This window comes from Bubalus bubalis, chromosome X (assembly GCF_019923935.1).
Source record: "Bubalus bubalis isolate 160015118507 breed Murrah chromosome X, NDDB_SH_1, whole genome shotgun sequence".
In the NCBI taxonomy this organism is placed as follows: Eukaryota; Metazoa; Chordata; class Mammalia; order Artiodactyla; family Bovidae; genus Bubalus; species Bubalus bubalis.
The window spans coordinates 5,559,003-5,577,817 of record NC_059181.1 but is presented as its reverse complement, the minus strand read 5'-3'; the positions used below and the strand labels follow the sequence as shown (position 1 = coordinate 5,577,817).

At 46.3% G+C, this 18,815-nt stretch overlaps 1 protein-coding gene across 1 annotated transcript in view; it reads left to right on the top strand.

The window, feature by feature from the left end:
• ANOS1 (anosmin 1) overlaps positions 1–3,792 on the top strand; it is a 202,194-nt gene extending 198,402 nt beyond the window's left edge. Inside the window, exon 14 of the mRNA XM_025277307.3 lies at positions 2,165–3,792. Coding sequence (XP_025133092.3) covers positions 2,165–2,223 — 59 coding nt within the window. The 3' untranslated portion in view covers positions 2,224–3,792. The remainder of the gene's footprint in view (positions 1–2,164) is intronic.
• Positions 3,793–18,815: the final 15,023 nt, after the last annotated feature.

The window sequence follows — 18,815 nt, the reverse complement described above, 5'->3', positions numbered from 1 at the left end:
ATAAACCACGATGGAAAAGAATATACATAGTGTGTGAGAAAGGGAACTGCATCCCATATTCTGTGATAAGAAAGAAAGAAAGTGAAGTTGCTCAGTCATGTCTAACTCTTTGCAACCCCATGGACTATAGCCCACCAGACTCCTCCATCCATGGAATTTTCTAGGCAAGAGTACTGGAGTGGGGTTGCCATTTCCTTCTCCAGGGGATCTTCCCAACCCAGGGTCTCTCGCATTGCTGGCTTTACTGTCTGAGCCACCAGGAAACCATGATGGAAAAGAATATATACAGAGTGTGCATTCATATAGAAGGCGATGGCACCCCACTCCAGTACTCTTGCCTGGAAACTCACATGGATGGAGGAGCCTGGTGGGCTGCAGTCCATGGGGTCGCTGAGGGTTGGACATGACTGAGCGACTTCACTTTCACTTTTCACTTTCATGCATTGGAGAAGGAAATGGCAACCCACTCCAGTGTTCTTGCCTGGAGAATCCCAGGGACAGGGGAGCCTGGGGGGCTGCCATCTATGGGGTCGCACAGAGTCGGACATGACTGAAGTGACTTAACAGCAGCAGCAGGAGCATACATATAAAAATGGTATATATAAAACTGTACTCTCTCTCTCTCTCTCTCTCTCTATATATATATATATATATATACACTGTATATATAAAATTGAATCACTTTGGTCTACAGCAGAAATTAAACACAACATTGTAAATCAACTATACTCCAATAAAATTTTAAAACGTGTTGGGGAGCAAAGAGTACACACATTGGAATAAGTGCAGGAGGAAGCCAAGAGTCATTTAGTGCAAGAGGGTGTGGTTCGCTGGAACGTGGTCCAAGGTGCTTGAGGCCCAGGTCGGGGTGTGAGATGGAGGATGGTGAGATTAACGTAGAGACGACTGCCTCTGAGTCACTTGTGGGATGGTGAAACGGAGACTTCCTGAAGGCGTTCGGGACTGCAGGGTCCAGCGCTGAAAGCTTTGAAGGTCTTAGGCCCGTGGGTAGTAATTGAACCTGGGGGTGTGTACTGGAGGTCAGGAAGGTGAGGAGAGAACAAGACCAGGGAAGTGCTGTGGAAACCAGGAACACCACGGCTCAAGGTGTTGGGCAAAGCGAAGAATCTACATGGAGGATAGTCTGTGTCTTCCCAAATTCTTGTGGCTAAATACCAATTTTTTTTTTTAACAAACAGTCATTTCAACAGCTATATCTTAGGAGCAATGCTTTCATTTCTATTCCTGTTTTTAAGCAGATCATTTAAAATGTCAGATTCTTAGTTTTTGCTTCGATTCTTCCGTCACTTTAAGTTCTTTATGTAGATGATGTTGTAGAAATAGTAGGCATCCACCCCCTCCACTGTTCCACACTTAAGCCTCTGCTCTATTAGGAGAAACATACGGAAGCTAATTTTAATTATTAGCAAATGGCAACAATTTTAGTTATTAGCTAAATGGCAACAATTGTGTATTTACTAAGATTAGTTATTAGCAAAACTAAACGGCAACAATTGTGTATTTACAAAAATTAGTTATTAGCAAAACTAAATGGTAACAATTGTGTGTTTAAAACAAAGAGAGCCTCCTGTTGGGTTTCAGATTATGTACATTGCTTTCTCAGCTTAAACTTTAAAAAGGCACGTCAACGGTTTATGTGTTGATAAGAGTGAATGATCCTGGGTTTATTTTATTTTTTCAATGATGGATCAGATTTGCCCCAGCAGCTTTTTGCACTTAGGAGTTTAAAGACAAATAAAAGCCACCCCACTGGGAGCACCCTGTGTGACGTCCTGCCCCGTTTGGGACCACGTCCACCCATCATTTACGTCCCTCCACCGAAAGTGTGTGTGTCGTGAAAGGATGTGGTAATTTCTAAACTTTTCCGAGGAAATAAAAAGGGTTCTGGCCGGCTTACATTCTTATAAAGAAAGGGCCTTGTCTTCTTTCTCTCGCGATCTTAAAGGTTTTATGGAGGGAACCAGAGAGCCGGGGAAGGCAGAGAGAAAAGAGAGGCAGGGTGGATGTGTGTCTGCAAGTTCAGAGTCAGGGCCGGGAGGACCTGGGTGGCAAGGACCGCGGGAAGGGCACAGACACACACCTGTTCCTCCAGTCGGTCCAGCCGGGGACAGCAGCCGGACTGACAGGTCTGTTCTGTCTCTAGGCCCCCATCTGAAACACCGCCATCCCCACCACTACAAGCCTCCTGCAGAAAGGTACTGAGCTGCTCTGCGAGCCTGTGTGAACCCTGAGCAAGTGTGGAAGCTGGCACAACCCCCCAAGGACTGGCCATGCCCACTGGGAGGCATCAGGCCCTTCCTGGAGGACCGCCCGCCCCTGCCTAATAACCGCAGGGCGCTCAACGCTCTGTCCACCCTGGAAAACGCTCCGCGAAAACCAGGGACCCGCAGTGAGCCTTGCGAAGGTGGGGGTAGGGTGGGGGGGGGACAGGTTCCCGTGACAATGGACGACACGCAGCCCAGCCCTGTTCCGCTTCTAATTCTTGCCTGCCTGTGTGGTGAAGCTCCTCCAATGCAGGTCTGAGATGTCCCGGAATTTGCACCAACAAGTTCTCCAAAGAAGCCATTTATGCACGTAATAGGCCTGCCCGTAGTAAGCATACAGTTACTCACTGAACACTTGGAGATTACACTACTGATTGGATTTGCCAGATCAACGGAAGAGTATGCAGATTTTTACGTCCTAACATTTATTCAGAGATTTCTGAAGATGAATTTTTTTTTTAAATCACCTGTGGGTTTTTTTTTCAACTGAAAAATCTGTAAACCCAAAATATTGCCCATTAGTTTGAACCTAAAATGCTCCAGCTTCAAGCTCCCAAGCTTCATTTTATACAAAGACATAGATGAGTTTTGGCCTTGAAAGGACAGTTTCTGTTAAGACATGCCCAGCCAGGAGGAGTCAACACTGCTACCCAGAGTCTGCCCTGGAGAAATTAAAACTGTTTTCTGGGGCTTTAATATTCATCCTACGAGAACTTTTCCTGATACTTTATTGATTTTCCTTAATGGGGAAGACACCTGCTGATCTGCTTTGTTTTGCCACTTTCTTGTATCTTAACACACTACAAAACCTCTTGCTTGAAATGAAAGAAACCCAACTATCGAATATTTTCAAATCTTTACTGAGATTTTCCCCTTTTCTTAATCAAAGCAAGCTCTTTGTTTGGTAGAAATAGTCTCCATAATTAGAAAAGGCAGAGGGGGACTCTGGAAGGTAGAGCAGGACAGCTGTTTGCCTTGGACTAACCTACCTTTGCTTTCCAGGTGGCTCAGTGGTAAAGAATCTGCCTGCCAATGCAGGAGATGCAGCTACAGGTTCAATCCCTGGGTTGCAAAGATCCCCTGGAGGAGGAAAGGGCAACCCACTCCAGTATTCTTGCCTGGAGAAAATCCCATGGACAGAGGAGCCTGGCGGGCTACAGTCCGTGGGGTTGCAAAGAGTCAGACACAATTTAACAACTAAACAGGAAACCTTTCTCTACTCCTTCAAATCTATTACATCTTATTTGAAAAATTTATGAAAAATTTAATTGAAAAATTACGAGGCACCATGCTAACAACACCTCATAGCATGAACTCAACTGAAGACATGGTGTTAGTATATAGTGTTGAGGGGAATGTTGGGGCACCCTTAAACTAGAGATGTTTTAATATATTTTTTGCTTGAAGGGACACCCATTTGTATACACATGTATGTATGTGTGTCTGTATACTTCCGGGTAGGTATACTATATATATGGAGAAGGAAATGGCAACCCACTCCAGTATTCTTGCCTGGAGAATCCCAGGGACAGAGGAGCCTGGTGGGCTGCCATCTATGCGGTCGCACAGAGTTGGACACGACTGAAGCGACTTAGCAGCAGCAGCATACAATATATACATACATGTAAATAACACACACACAGACACACATATATACACGTGGGTAGCTTGAGTATAAGTCGCTGCAAAAATTGTTTTCCCAACTCACCCTTGATGGATGCAACTCTAAAGATCATTCAAGTAATCTGTTTTTCCCCATTGGTGTCGATTCTATGAGAAAACGGCGATTTCTCCAAATTAAACATTTGCACGGAAGGGCGTCCTCATCTCATTATCTACACAAGGAACACGAGGAACACAGGAAAAGCTCTTGTGCATCTGGGAGCCTGCCCTTTTTCTTCCTTCCCGAAAGCCTGTGGTGGGCGCCCTGGTTGCCGGGGGTTAAATGAGCGGCGCGGGGCGAGAACGTGAGGGTCTCGACTCCCCCCGGGAGGCCCAGGCTCTTAAGTGCGGACACTAGGCAGAGAGACGACCCCTGTTATCACACGCACGCCTCTCTCCCCGGAGAACCCCGGGGCCGGTAGGCATGGATCTCTGACGGAACAGATAGAAAAAAACTACTTCCTGCGTCTTCGACGAGCTTGGAAGCTTGAGCAGGCACGCGGTGCTTTGCAGCCTGCAGGAGGGGCTATGGGGGGATCTCAAGGGTGCAGCCAGCTCACGGGGCTTCGGGCTGTTTCTCTGCAGCTCCTTACGTGGTCTGGGGTGGACTCTGCAACAGAGTGTCCCTGCAGAGTCAGCGCGTTCCCCTTCTGCACGGAGATGGGAGGGACAGCCTTCACGGAGGACGCATGCGCAAACGCAGAGCTCAGCTCTGAAACCACGAGTTGTCCCTAGACACCGTTCCCAGCATCTGGCTTTTCAAACCCTCAGAATCTCAAAAGGGAAGGCTTCAAATTATTATTGGCTGTGTGTTTACCGTCTACCTTCATTGGTCCTAAATATATCGGTATTTGTGCCAGCCCATCTTTGTACTGTTGTATAGTTTAAAACACGGGAGTATATACATAGATGCGAAATATTATTAAATTATTAAATACACTTAATTTTGTAAAATTTAATGACGTTTGTTTTGCCTGGGCCATAGACGTTGAGCAAATACATTTTTAGTTCGGATCAAGGTTCTGAAGCTTCTGTCTTCCTTGAAATACCTGAAGTAGGTCTTATGAGCATTTCATTCTGCTATAATATTTGATACATTTTATTAGTATTATTGGAAGAGAAGACTAGGCAGTAAAAGAAAGCTGAGTTTCCTTTATAAATTTAAATAATATGGAAATGAGAAAAAATATAATTACAGTTTTTTGAATTTTTTAAAATTTGCCCTAATAAAGGTCTAAAAATTTATGTTGTTTAATTTTAAAACCAATTTCGTAGCTGATTCTCTGTTTTATTGAAATTAGATGCACTTCTCTGATACGAGAAAAAGTATATTGAGTGGCAGTATTTACTCTTTAAAAAAGTCAAGCTCATCAAACATATGAAGTCATCAAATGCAAGTGTGTAATGTGATATACATCGAGGCTATGTGCATCTTTTTACTGAGAATATTCACTGCTCAGTAATGGGTTTATTTATCGGGGCTCTCCTCTTGTGGTAAGTGGGCTCAGGGAGCAATCTTTATAAACGAATGAGTGCCCTTCACATCATCCAGTGTTATTTTAATATACATAAATGGGAAGGAAATCCAGAAACGAGGGGATAAACATACACTTAGACCTGAGCAGAGACTAACAACATTATAAAGCAGGTTACACTCCCAATAAAATTTTCTTCAAGAGACAGTAACGTTTATGACAGGTAAAATTTCCAGAATCCAAAGTTTACAAACAGATCTCTGTCCTAGAAAGACCTGGAAGAACCCTGAACCCATCTAGAGAGCAGAACCCATCCTCCAGCTCAGCACTGCTGAGACTTGGGGCCGCCCGGCTCTCTGTTGGTGGGCAGGACCTGCCCTCGGCACTGTGGGGCGGGGAGAGGCACCCCTGGTCTCCACCCACCAGAGGCGAGGAGCACCCCACCCCAGATGTGATGACCACATCCTCTGTCGTCACAGTCCACACCATCTTGGGGTACAGAGTCGCCCCCGGTGACAAGCACCGCATCGTAATAATGTTCACCGAATAGAGGAAAACTGCCCTCTGCAAGGCGGAACTGAGTCAACTAGAGTAGGCACACCTGGGAAGTGCTTACACTGGACCTCAAAGCCCTTAGCGGTGTCTTTTATCTCCACTGAAGAACCTGATTAAAAGGCTGAGTTTGTGTATCATGCGAGTGCAAAGATTCACTTTGTCCTGCTGACCAGGCAGCATCATTCACGATGATGGGAGTCTTACTTAACGCCCTTTCTTACACCACGTGTCATGGGGTTCGCCAGAGTCAGTCCTGTGACTGCAAATATCTCAATCTAAACTTGTGCACACGTGCATATCGTCACCAGAACACAGAGGCTAAATACCCCTTGCGTTGTACGTTCATTTATGATAATGATGTGCAAAGCTGGCGACCCGTGTCTATGGTTTTGCATGGCCAAACTCGGCTTCTCACCTCTCCTGGACACTTGGCAAGTTACACCACTCACAGAGTGACTCACACAGGTCTCTCTGCAGAGCTCTTAGGACTTTTCCTTGATGTAACCGTAGTGCGCAGATAACAGAATGGCTACCCTCTCATCCAAACCATGTCCCTTAGACAGATCATTTAAAAGTCAATATTTATTTATGTATGTAATAAAAAATGATTTTGTTTGTGTGTCATGTTATTTAGAGAGAAATAATCTTGTAAAGAGATGTTGTAAAAAAAAACCACAAAAGCATTGTAAATAGTCTGATCTCTGTCACTCATTATTTTCATGTTAGAGTTTGTACATACTGACTGATTCCATAATAAAGGACCTTTAAACCTGCTCAGTGGACTAGACTTGTTACTTTCCTGAAAACACACACACACATTTTCTTTTCACTTAGAAAAATGAGCAGTTTCCTATGAAGCTGGGGAGACTGAAAAAGCCTCATTCTCCTGTCAGGATGACTAGAACTCAAAGTCTGGTCAAAGATTGAAGGCGGGAGGAGAAGGGGGCGACAGAAGATGGGATGGTTGGATGGCATCATCGACTCAATGCACGTGAGTTTGAGTGAACTCAGGGAGATGGTGATGGACAGGGAGGCCTTGCGTGCTGCCGTCCATGGTGTCCCAGACAGTCAGACACAACTGAATGACTAAACAACAACAAACAAAAATGCAACAAGGCAGCTCGTCCTGCACAGAATGTTCTGGACTATTGACAGAGATCACTGCATCATGGTTTTCACTCTATTTACAAGCATGACTCTCAGTGGTTTTGGTGGCATTTTCCATCCATTGGTCCACAGGCTTAAACAACTGTCGCCCTCCACCACTCCTGGCCCCAGGAGCTGTCCATAAAATGCTACTAGATACATGTTGTGCTCATAAGCTTTCAGCCACAGCCCTTGGTTCTCAACAGCAGTCACTGCAGGTGGTGGGGGGCGGGGGGCGAGGAATCCCCTCCCCAGCAGAGGGTTGTGCAGACCCTCACACCTGGTGGGTGCTGTGCCCACGGGCATCTCCACCTGTGACTTAGGAGGATACTATTCCATAAACCACCCGAAGAAGGTCCATCCGAAAGCCGAGATGAGTTCTGTCTCCATCAAATCACCTTCTTATTTCTCTACGCATTCACCAGGGAGGAACGTCCTTAAAGTTTCTGCCGCTGCTTGGTCCTGCTATATGGGCGGGATATTGGCTATGAGGGCAGGTCCCAGGTCTTCAAGGGCTGCTCCTTCTAGGAGAAGGCAACTAGACAGAACTGGAGAGTGTGAGAAACCCAAGGAGGAGAAGAAAGCAGAGCGTTGGGTAAGGGAGAGGCTGTGGGGTCCTGACTTTCGTGTTCTTAAGCAGGATCAATGTGGGCTGAGACCCCCATGGTGAAGAAGCTGGCGGCTACCCAAGGGATGGACGTGGGGCACCCACAGGGAGACACGGGACCTCTGAGGTGTGAGCCTGGGCTTCCTCAGTGACCTCCAGAGCCAGCTATCTTTTCTTTTTCTTTTGTGATGTCTCCTTGAAAAAATGATGGGATTTTCCTGACCAAAAAAAAAAAAAAAAAAAATCAAACATTTGTGTTGTGTTTCTTTATAATCAGAAGTGGCTGCATGTAGAGAGACTGTGCTGGTCAGTGGCCCAGTAAATTCTCAAACAAGGGTGATGGACTCTTTTTTTAAAAAAAATATATGAGCCACACCTAAGAATCTGGACATACAAGGTCTGCTGTTGCCTGACTACGTTTTTGTGAACTTTCTAGAACAGCAAAGTCCGTGGAAGCAGAAAACACCTGGGTTAGCTGCCAGGGACTGGAGGGGGACCGGGTGGGAAGTGCTTCATGGGGACAGCATTCACGTCTGGAGGTGATGACAAGGTTTTGCAACTTTATAGAGGGGATGGCTGTGCGTTTTGAACAGGAACTAAATGCCACTGAATTATACTCTTTAAAACGGTTCAGTTTATGCGACGCAAGCCTTAACTTCACTAGGAAAAACATATAAGCAACACCACGTAATTTCCAAATACAAACACAGGTTAAGTATCACAACCCAGCATGAGTACAAATACAACTTATTTGCAGAACAAATTATCCATCTGACTTTCAAATGAAAAGCAAGCAGAAATCCCACTGAGGAAATAATGTCCCTGGCCAGGAGGGTGTGCTGGGTCTCACTCCCACTCCTGGTACCCCAAATCCAGGCCTGGGCAGTGTCCCTCCTGATGGCGGCCCTGCCGTTGAGCCCCCACACCAGCTGCCTGAGTCACTCTTAACATCGAGGCTTCACCACTGAGGAACCCCACTTCAACCCAATCGGGTCCTCTGGTTCATGATGCCACCATTCCCCAGACCTGTTGTCCACGCTGGCCCTGAGCTCCATGTGCCAGCAGCTGCGTTGCTCCTCTGTGTGGGCTCCACCTTCTGTGCTTCCAGCCATTCCCGCCAAGATCAGAGGGACTGTGCACTCAGCTCTGAGGTGACTGTGGGCTCAGAGCTCAGGCCCAAGACATTCAGCTGATGGCTCTCAGAAACCCCACAGGCCACAAGGTGGGGCGGGGGGCAGTAGGCAGCAAGATCTATTCACAGTCCTGAGAAAGGGAAAATGTCTGCAATCTAGGATAGTCTACCCAGCAAGATTATCATTCGGAATGGGAGAGAGAGAAAAGAATTTCTCAGTGGAGCAAAAAAAAAAAAAAAACTCCAAGAAGACAGCAATACTCAACCTATCCTAAAAGGAAAACAAATAGAAAGTTCTTGTCTACACAGAAAAAGGAAGCAAGAATCCATAGGGAAGAGAAAAGTCAACAGTAGGGAAAGCAAACACACAAGAAAGGCATGATGGTCACCTAGATAAACCACTGCATAGAGTACACGACGGAGGAAAGACAGTCTCTTCAGCCAGTGGTGCTGGGAAAGCCAGACAGATGCGTGTAAATCAAAGAAGTTAGAACACTAGCTCACATCATGTGCTGTGTGCTAAGTTGCTTCAGTCATGTTCGAGTCTTTGTGACCCCGTGGATTATAGCCTGCCAGGCTCCTCTGTCCATGGGATTCTCCAGGCAAGATTACTGGAGTGGGTTGCCATTTCCTCCTCCGGGGGGATCTTCCCGACCCAGGGATCGAACCTGAGGCTCCTGCATCGCAGGTGGATTCTTTACCACTAGCAGCACCTGGGAAGCATCCTCACGTCATACACAAAGATCAACCCCAAACGTTTTAAAGACCTAAATATAGGACATGATACCCTTCAACTCCTAGAAAAGACCATAGGCAAAACATTCTCATACATAACTCATAGCAGTACATTCTTAGCTCAAAGATGGAAGAAGTAAAAGCAATAATACACAAATGGGACCTAACCAAACCAAATTTTGCACAGCTAAGGAAACCACAAACAAAATGAAAAGACAACGTACACAACAGGAGGGAATATTTGTAAACGATGAGAATGAAAGGGATTAATCTCCAAAATACACAAACAGCTGACGATTCAACAAGAAACAAAAATACCCAATTAAAAAAATGGGTGGAACACCTACGTAGACGTTTCTCAAAAATGTCCGTTGGCCATACAGATGGCCATACAATAGGCATGTAAAAAGATGCTCAGCATCACTATTTATTAGAGAATTGCAAATCAAACCCACAGTGAGGTACCACCTCACACTGGTCAGAATGGCCAGCATTAAAAAGTCTACACATAACAAATGCTGGAGAGGATGTGGACAAAAGGAAACCCTCCTACACTGTCGGTGGGAATGTAAGTTGATGTAGCCATTACGGAGAACAGTATGGAAGTTCCTTAAAAAACTAAAAATAGAGCTACCATACAATCCAGCAATCGCACTACTGGGCAAGTATCTGGAAAGAAATGAAACCTCTAATTCAAAAAGATACATGGATCTCAATGTTCACGGCAGCACTGTTGACAACAGTCAAGACACAGAAACAACCCAAGTGCCCGTCGGCAGACAACTGATTTAAGATGTGTTATGTGTCAATATATATGTGTTCAGTTCAGTTGCTCAGTCATGTCCGACTCTTTGCAACCCCATGAACTGCAGCACACCAGGCCTCCCTATCCATCACCAACTCCCGGAGTCCACCCAAACCCATGTCCATCTAGTCAATGACGCCATCCAACCAGCTCATCTTCTGTCGTTCCCTTCTCCTCCCACCCTCAATCTTTCCCAGCATCAGGGTCTTTTCAAATGAATCAGCTCTCTGCATCAGCATCAGTACTTTCAATGAATACTCAGAGTTGATTTCCTTTAGGATGGATCGCTTGGATCTCCTTGCAGTCCAAGGGACTCTCAAGAGTCATCTCCAATACCACAGTTCAAAAGCATTAATTCTTTCGTGCTCAGCTTTCTTTATAGTCCAACTCTCACATCCATGCATGACCACTGGAAAAACCATAGCCTTTGTTGGACCTTTGTTGGCAAAGTAATGTCTCTGCTTTTGAATATGCTGTCTAGGTTGGTCATAAGTTTCCTTCCAAGGAGTAAGGGTCTTTTAATTTCATGGCTGCAATCACCATCTTCAGTGATTTTGGAGCCCAGAAAAATAAAGTTAGCCACTGTTTCCACTGTTTCCCCATCTATTTCCCATGAAGTGATGGGACCAGATGCCATGATCTTCGTTTTCTGAATGTTGAGCTTTAAGCCAACTTTTTTCCTCTCCTCTTTCACTTTCATCAAGAGGCTTTTTAGTTCCTCTTCACTTTCTGCCATAAGGGTGGTGTCATCTGCAAATCTAAGGTTATTGATATCTCTCCCAGCAATCTTGATTCCAGCTTGTGCTTCCTCCAGCCCAGCGTTTCTCATGATGTACTCTGCATACAAGTTAAATAAGCAGGGTGACAATATACAGCTTTGACAGACTCCTTTTCCTATTTGGAACCAGTCTGTTGTTCCATGTCCAGTTCTAACTGTTGCTTCTTGACCTGCATATAGGTTTCTCAGGAGGCAGGTCAGGTGGTCTGGTATTCCCATCTCTTTCCGAATTTTCCACAGTTTATTGTGATCCACACAGCCAAAGGCTTTAACAAATACCTTTTCCCTTTGGTAAGTACAGTATATAAAATGGACAAGCATCAAGGAGCTACTGCATAGCACACTTGGGCAAACTCCGGGAGATAGTGAAGGACAGGGAGGCCTGACATGCTACGGTCCGTGAGGTCACAAAGAGTCGGACACGACTGACCCAACGACAACAGGGAATGATAACTTCTTGGAATCACCTGCAATAATTAATTTGAAACAATATATATACATAGATCATGAAATTACTTTGATGTACACCTGAAACTAACACAATATTGCAAATTGACTACAGTTCAACAGTAAGAACAAATAGTCAAGACAGATCACTGCCCGAGAACCTCATCCGGGTTTTCCCCCCAGCGGTAACGTTGTTCAAACAAATTACAGGACAGAGTCATAACCAGAAACCTGCCATCGACATCACCCAGAGACCTTAGTCAGATGATTCAGATGTCCCTGGAATTACACGCACATGCGTGTGTCTCTATTTAGTTCTACATGATTTTACCACATGTATATACATGCGACTTTTTTTTTTTTTTTTTTGTCTTTTCATACTGTGCATGGGGTTGCTCCTTGGAAGAAAAACTATGACAAACCTAGACAGCGCCATTAAAAAGCAGACATATCACTTTGCTGACAAACATCCATATAGTCAAAACCATGGTTTTTTCCAGTATGCCGGTATGGGTGTGAGAGTTGGACCATAAAGAAGACTGAGTGATGAAGAACTGATGTTTTCGAACTGTGGTGTTGGAAAAGACTTGAGAGTCCTTTGGACAACAAGGAGATCGAACCAGTCCATCCTGAAGGAAATTGGTCCTGAATATTCATTGGAAGGACTGATGCTGAAGCTGAAAGTCCAATCCTTTGGCCACCTGATACAAAGAACCAACTCATTGGAAAAGACCCTAATGCTGGGAAAGATTGAAGGTGGGAGGAGAAGGGGACGACAGAGGACGAGATGGTTGGATGGCATCACTGACTCAGTGGACATGAGTTTAAGCAAGCTCTGGGAGATGGTGATGGACAGGGAGGCCTGGCGTGCTGCAGTCCACGGGGTTGCAAAGAGTTGGACACGACTAAGCGACTGAACAGCACTGTTTTCTAAGCAAAAGAACATCTAAACCACAATTAGTTAAATTCACTTTAAGGAAGTATTGTGTATTTTTGCAATTTCCCTCAAGCTGAATACCATTTGTTGCAAAAAACGATGTTAACTTCAACGCTATCGAAACGATCAGCTCATTACGCATTTGACAGTGTCTTGAATTTCAGGCTATGACTTGTTTTCCTAAAGCTGCATGCCTACCACCAGTTCTGGCTATAAAGCTCTGTCTTGTCCAGTGAAACTAAACCTATGTGTAAATAAAATCCACAGATCTGAAAACTCATTTCACGGATTGAGAGGAATGTATGTGCATATTTATGGTCGAGATGTGGGTTTTAGGGAGAGTAAAAAAAAAAAAAAGGCAACAGTGAGATTCGTTCCTGTTTAGAAAGTCAGACCTTGCCCAAAGTAGTAAACACTCTGTTGTTTCAGATTAACATAACGCTGAGAGATGAATTTTGAGCAACTGCCTCCAGTGGATATCAACCTCACTTCAGTCCAGATGCTTTCAAAACTTGCTGCCAGTTAGGTCCTGGGGGACACCTCGCTAGAGTCCTCCGGCACCTTCAGGTCTAGAGTGAAAGTGTGGACATCAGAGCTGTGTTCAAGGGTCCCTGGGGGTCTTGCCTGGGGGTCCAATGGTTAAGACTCCAGGCTTTCACTGCAGAGCACACGGGTTTGATCCCTGGTCAGGGAACTAAGATCCCCGCCTTCACACAACAAGGCCAAATGTAAATAAATGAATAAGTAAATTAAGGGTCCCGGGATAATTCTAAGATGGACCCACGGTGAGAACCTGTCCTGCAGACCCTGTTACCTGTTACAAACATCCTGGTCGTGGAGCTGAAGAAGTTAAAAGTCTCAGGAAAAGGCACTGAACTGGGAGTGCACCAGAGTGGCTTTCTTGCCCCACTTTTACCCCAGAGTAAATTATGCACAAAGACTCAGCTGCCCACCTCAGCATGGGTGCAGCTATACAGCTGCGTAGATGGATGTGGGCATTCCTATACGCAAACATCTCCCATTCTGTGTTTGGGGCATCATTGCGAATTTACTGTGGGAAAACTAATAAAACACAGGGTAGTCAGATACAGTTTGGGATATTCTAGGGTGTATGGGCTTCCCAAGAGGCTCAGTGGTAAAAAAACCCACCTGCCATGCGGGAGACCTGGGTTTCATCCCTGGGTCGGGAAGATCCCCTTGAGGAGGAAATGGCAACCCACTCCAGTATTCTGGCCTGGAGAAATCCCATGGACAGCAGAGCCTGGCAGGCTACATCCAGCTCACAGGGTCACAAGAGTCCGATACAACTTAGCAGCTAAACAGCAACAGGGTGTGAGTTAGGAGAAACTGCCTGTTTTTCCTAGCTGCTGTGAAAGAGCTTTCAGACAGGCAGCTTGGAGTGATTTAAATGCAATCTCAGGAGCCAATTAGGATGGAGCTGGGGGGCCTACCTGCAGCACCAGCTGGTGTGTGACCCTGACTCGATGCTGACTGACCTTTTCAACCCCGGTATCGCCCTCCCCATCTCAAACAACATCCCATCACAGGCAATTAGGTTCATTATGTATAATGGAAACCATGCTTCATCCCTGTGTTGATTCAACCCGCCTGGAATTGCCCTGGCGTGATCCGAAGACCACCCCCTCCCCTGCCCTGCTTTGTATTTTCGTGTGTGGGCTAAGTCGCTTCAGTCGTGTCTGACTCTTTTGCAACCCGAAGGACTGCAGCTCACCAGGCTCCTCTGTCCATGGGGATTGTCCAGGCAAGAATACCGGAGTGGGTTACCACGCCCTCCTCCAGCAGATCGTCCGGACCTAGGGATCGAACCCGCATCTCATAAGTCTCCTGCATTGGCATACAGGTTCTTGACCACTAGCGCCACCTGGGAAGCCCTTGCATTTTAGAGACACAGCTCCTGGAATCAACCCCAGAGCTAACACAGCACCAACGATACTGTGTTTGGCTAAAGGTGCTGTTTGCATTAACTCATTCATTTCCGCCAGCATCCTTGGGGGAGGGGGCAAGGGGAGCAGGGAGCATCTTACAGCTCAGAAGTACAAGTGAGAAACCAAGTCAGTGGCTCAGATCAGGTAGTGGGGGAATCCCGGAGTCTGAAAATGAAGCCACGCCTCCAGCATCAAGGCAGCCTCCTTGCCGGGAAGCACAGATGCTCAGCGTTAGTCGCTGCAAGATGCCCCAGGGAACCACTGACCAGTGACACGAAGCATACCTGTGCCCTCTTAATCATCAGATTCGCCTCCACTGCCTCCCTCCTAAATGTCAGGGCGTGACTCTGGTTCTTGGCATGTCAGGAGGTGATCACACACTGTCCCCCCAACACCGCCACAGCCCCATCTATCAACCTATACCTCAGGCTCTCCTAGGGATTCCGGGAGCTGTTCTAGACCCAAGCCCTGGCCCGGTTATGTTCCAACGGCAGGAAAGGCACATTTTGGCCCCCGCAGAGCCACCAGGGACCTTTGTCCCCGTGTGTTCATGGGTGCCGGACTGTCCTCTGGAGCCAAACATGGCTGTTCACCCAGTTGCTGACAAGCCAGCACCTGTAAAAAGCAAAAGCAAACCCTGCAGGCTGGGGGGCAGACAGGGTGTGTGGGAGTCACACAGGGTGCAGGGTCTCTGTTCTGCCCATGGACTGGGCACCGTGAGCTGGGCAACTGCAGCCCCTCTGTGACATGAGGTCAGCTGAAATCTCCACAGACTCCACAGCAGCTGGCACAAAATCCCAACTAACCCTCAGGACATCTCGAATACCTGGGACAGGGCACACCCCATCTTCCTGGCACTCAGTGACGACTCAATATAAGGCTGAATGTTATGAATCAATACACACTTTATGTGTGTGTGTGTGTCTGTGTGTGTATAATACTGCGTTAGTCTCTGGTATAGAGTTACTCAGTTGTCTTTAGGTTCTTTTGCAGATTTTTTTCCCCTTGCTGTTGCTGCTGCTAAGTCACTTCACTCGTGTCCGACTCTGTGCGACCCCATAGACGGCAGCCCACCAGGTTCCACTGTCTCTGGGATTCTCCAGGCAAGAACACTGGAGTGCATTGCCATTTCCTTCTCCAGTGCATGAAAGTGAAAAGTGAAAGTGAAGTCGCTCAGTTGTGTCTGACTCTTTGCCACCCCATGGACTGCAGCTCACCAGGCTCCTCTGTCCATGGGGTTTTCCAGGCAAGAGTACTGGAGTGGGGTGCCATTGCCTTCTCTGTCTTTTCCCTTATAGGTTATTAAAAATTACTGAGCATGGTTGCATGTGCTATGTGGTAGGTTCTTGGTGTTTATTTTATATAAATGGCAACCCACTCCAGTATTCTTGCCTGGAGAATGTCCATGGACAGAGGAGCCTGGTGGGCTACAGACTGCACAGTCCTGTCCAACTCTTTGCAACCCCATGGACTGTAGCCCACCAGGCTTCTCTGTCCATGGGATTCTCCAGGTGAGAATACTGGAGTGAGCAGGCAGTTCCTTCTCCAGAGGATCTTCCTGATCCAGGGATCGAACCCAGGTCTCCTGCAATTGCAGGCAGATTCTGTTCTGTCTGAGCCACCAGGGAAACATGTATATGTTAATCCTCACCTCCTATTTAATCTCTCTCCCCACTCCCAGCCTTCTCCCTCTGGTAACCATAAGATTGTTTTCTAAGAGTCTGTGAGTCTCACTCTCTTTTGTAAATAAGCTCCTTTGCATCTGGATTCTGCAATCCCACTCCTGGGCGTGTGTCTGGAGAAAAGCATAACTTGAAAAGATACATGTACCCCACAGTACACTGCAGCGGTGTTTGTAATAGTCAGAACATGGGAGGAAACTTTGTCCGTTGACAGATGAATGGATAAAGAAGATATCACACACACACAGACACACACACAGTGGAATACTACTCAGCCATAAAAAGGAATGACATCATGCCATTCACAGCAACATGGATGGACTCAGAGACTATGATACTAAGTGAAGCAAGTCAAAAGACAAATATCATATGACGGTGCTTATACATGGAATCTAAAAAAGAAAAACACTCAATACATCTTAGTCACCCTGTTTAGGTAGAAATAAAATTATATAAAAGGAAGTTCTAGTACTTTCTACACCCAAATCAATCATCTTATGAACTTCACCCTGTGTTAGACAACACCACTGGAGTTCAGCCAAACTGGGACTGCTGGTGGAATGACCCCAGGGGGGGCTTTTATAAAAGCTCTTTAGCATTTTTCAGTTCATCTCGTACATCAGTTCTGGCCTGCAGTAGGCGAAGGGCACTTCTTGGGGCACAGAGAAAGGAAGTGCCTAAGGGCGACATCACCGTTTCCACAGACGATACCGACTCTGGCGTGAGGACTCGAACGCTGTCCAGGGCTGCCCACGTTCTGCTTACCCAATCCTCGAGCCCATGCTCCAAGGAAATTTAGCATTTTAAGAAACATTTGTGGCGACTTCCGTGGTGTTCCGGTGGTGAAGAATCTGCCTGCCAATGCAGGGGACATGGATTTGACCCCTGATCCGGGAATATCCCACATGCTGTGGAGCAACTAAGCCCGCATGTCACAACTATTGAGCCTACGAGCTGCAAGTCCTGAAGGGCAAGCACGTAGTGCCTGTGCCCTGCAACAAGAGAGGCCACCGCAATGAGAAGTCCATGCCTTGCAACCAAGACGAGAGTGGCCCCCGTCCACTGCAACTGGAGAAAGCCCACACACAGCATCCAAGACGCAGCCCAGCCGTTAATTTAAAAAGAAAGATAGATACAATTGCATAATGAATGAATGAATGAATCAATGACTCCTGAACAGATAAAAAGTGTCACCTGAATTCTTCCAGAATCTGAACGGGGCACTCCAGCTTTCAAGATGGTGGCCACTCACATTTGCCCTTGTTTGGTGATCATGGGCAAATTTACATGTCTCCTTGATCATCCTAAGGGAGCTCAGTCCTGGGTGTTCATTGGAAGGACTGATGTTGAAGCCGAAACTCCAATATTTTGCCCACCTGATGCGAAGAGCTGACTTATTGGAAAAGCCTCTGATGCTGGGAGGGATTGGGGGCAGGAGGAGAAGGGGACGACAGAGGATGAGATGGCTGGATGGCATCACCGACTTGATGGACATGAGTCTGAGTGAACTCCGGGAGCTGGTGATGGACAGGGAGGCCTGGCGTGCTGCGGTTCATGCGGTCGCAGAGTCAGACATGACTGAGCGACTGAACTGAACTGAACTGAACTGATCTGACAGTCAAACACACCTGATGGTAGCAAAAAGCACTTTTACATTCAGAAAGTTTGGTTTCCTCCCTCATCTTTATCTCTTTCTTTTTTTAAACCTATATACTGAACTACTATGGAGTCCTTGTTAAAGATAAATACATCTTTGTAATAATTTAAGGAGACCAAGTAGAGAATGACTTAAAACCTGGCTTAAAACTGAACTTTCCAAGAACTAAGATCATGGCATCCGGTCCCATCACTTCATGGCAAATAGATGGAGAATAAATGGAAACGGTCACAGACCTTATTTTCTTGGGCTCCAAAATCACTGCAGACGGTGACTGCAGCCATGTAATTAAAAGACACTTACTTCTTGGAAGAAAAGGTATGACAAACCTAGACAACATATTGTAAAGCAGAGACATTACTTTGTCCACAAAGGCCCATCTAGTCAAAGCTATGGTTTTTCCAGTACTCATGTATGGATGTCAGAGTTGGACTATAAAGAAAGCTGAGCGCCAAAGAATGGATGCTTTTGAACTCTGGTGTTGGAGAAGACTCTTGAGAGTCCCTTGGACTGCAAGGAGATCCAACCAGTCCATCCTAAATCAACCCTGAATATTCACTGGAAGGACTGATGCTGAAGCCAAAGCTCCAATACTTTGGGCACTTGATGCAAAGAGCCAACTCATTGGAAAAGACCCTGCTGTGGGGAAAGATTGAAGGCAGGAGGAGAAGGGGATGACAGAGGATGAGATGGTTGGATGGCATCACCGACTCAATGGACACGAGTTTGAGCAAACTCCGGGAGATGGTGATGGACAGGGAGGCTTGCTGTGCTGCAGACCCTGTGGTCGCAAAGAGACAGGATTGAGTGACTGAAGAACAACAAACAGAGACAGAAGGATCAGAGGGGGACTTCCCTGGCAGTCCAGTGGTTGAGACTTTGCCTTTAGTGCAGGGGGCATGGATTTGATCCCTGGTTGGGGGACTATGCTCCCATATTCTGTGGAGTGCAGCCAAAATGTAAAAA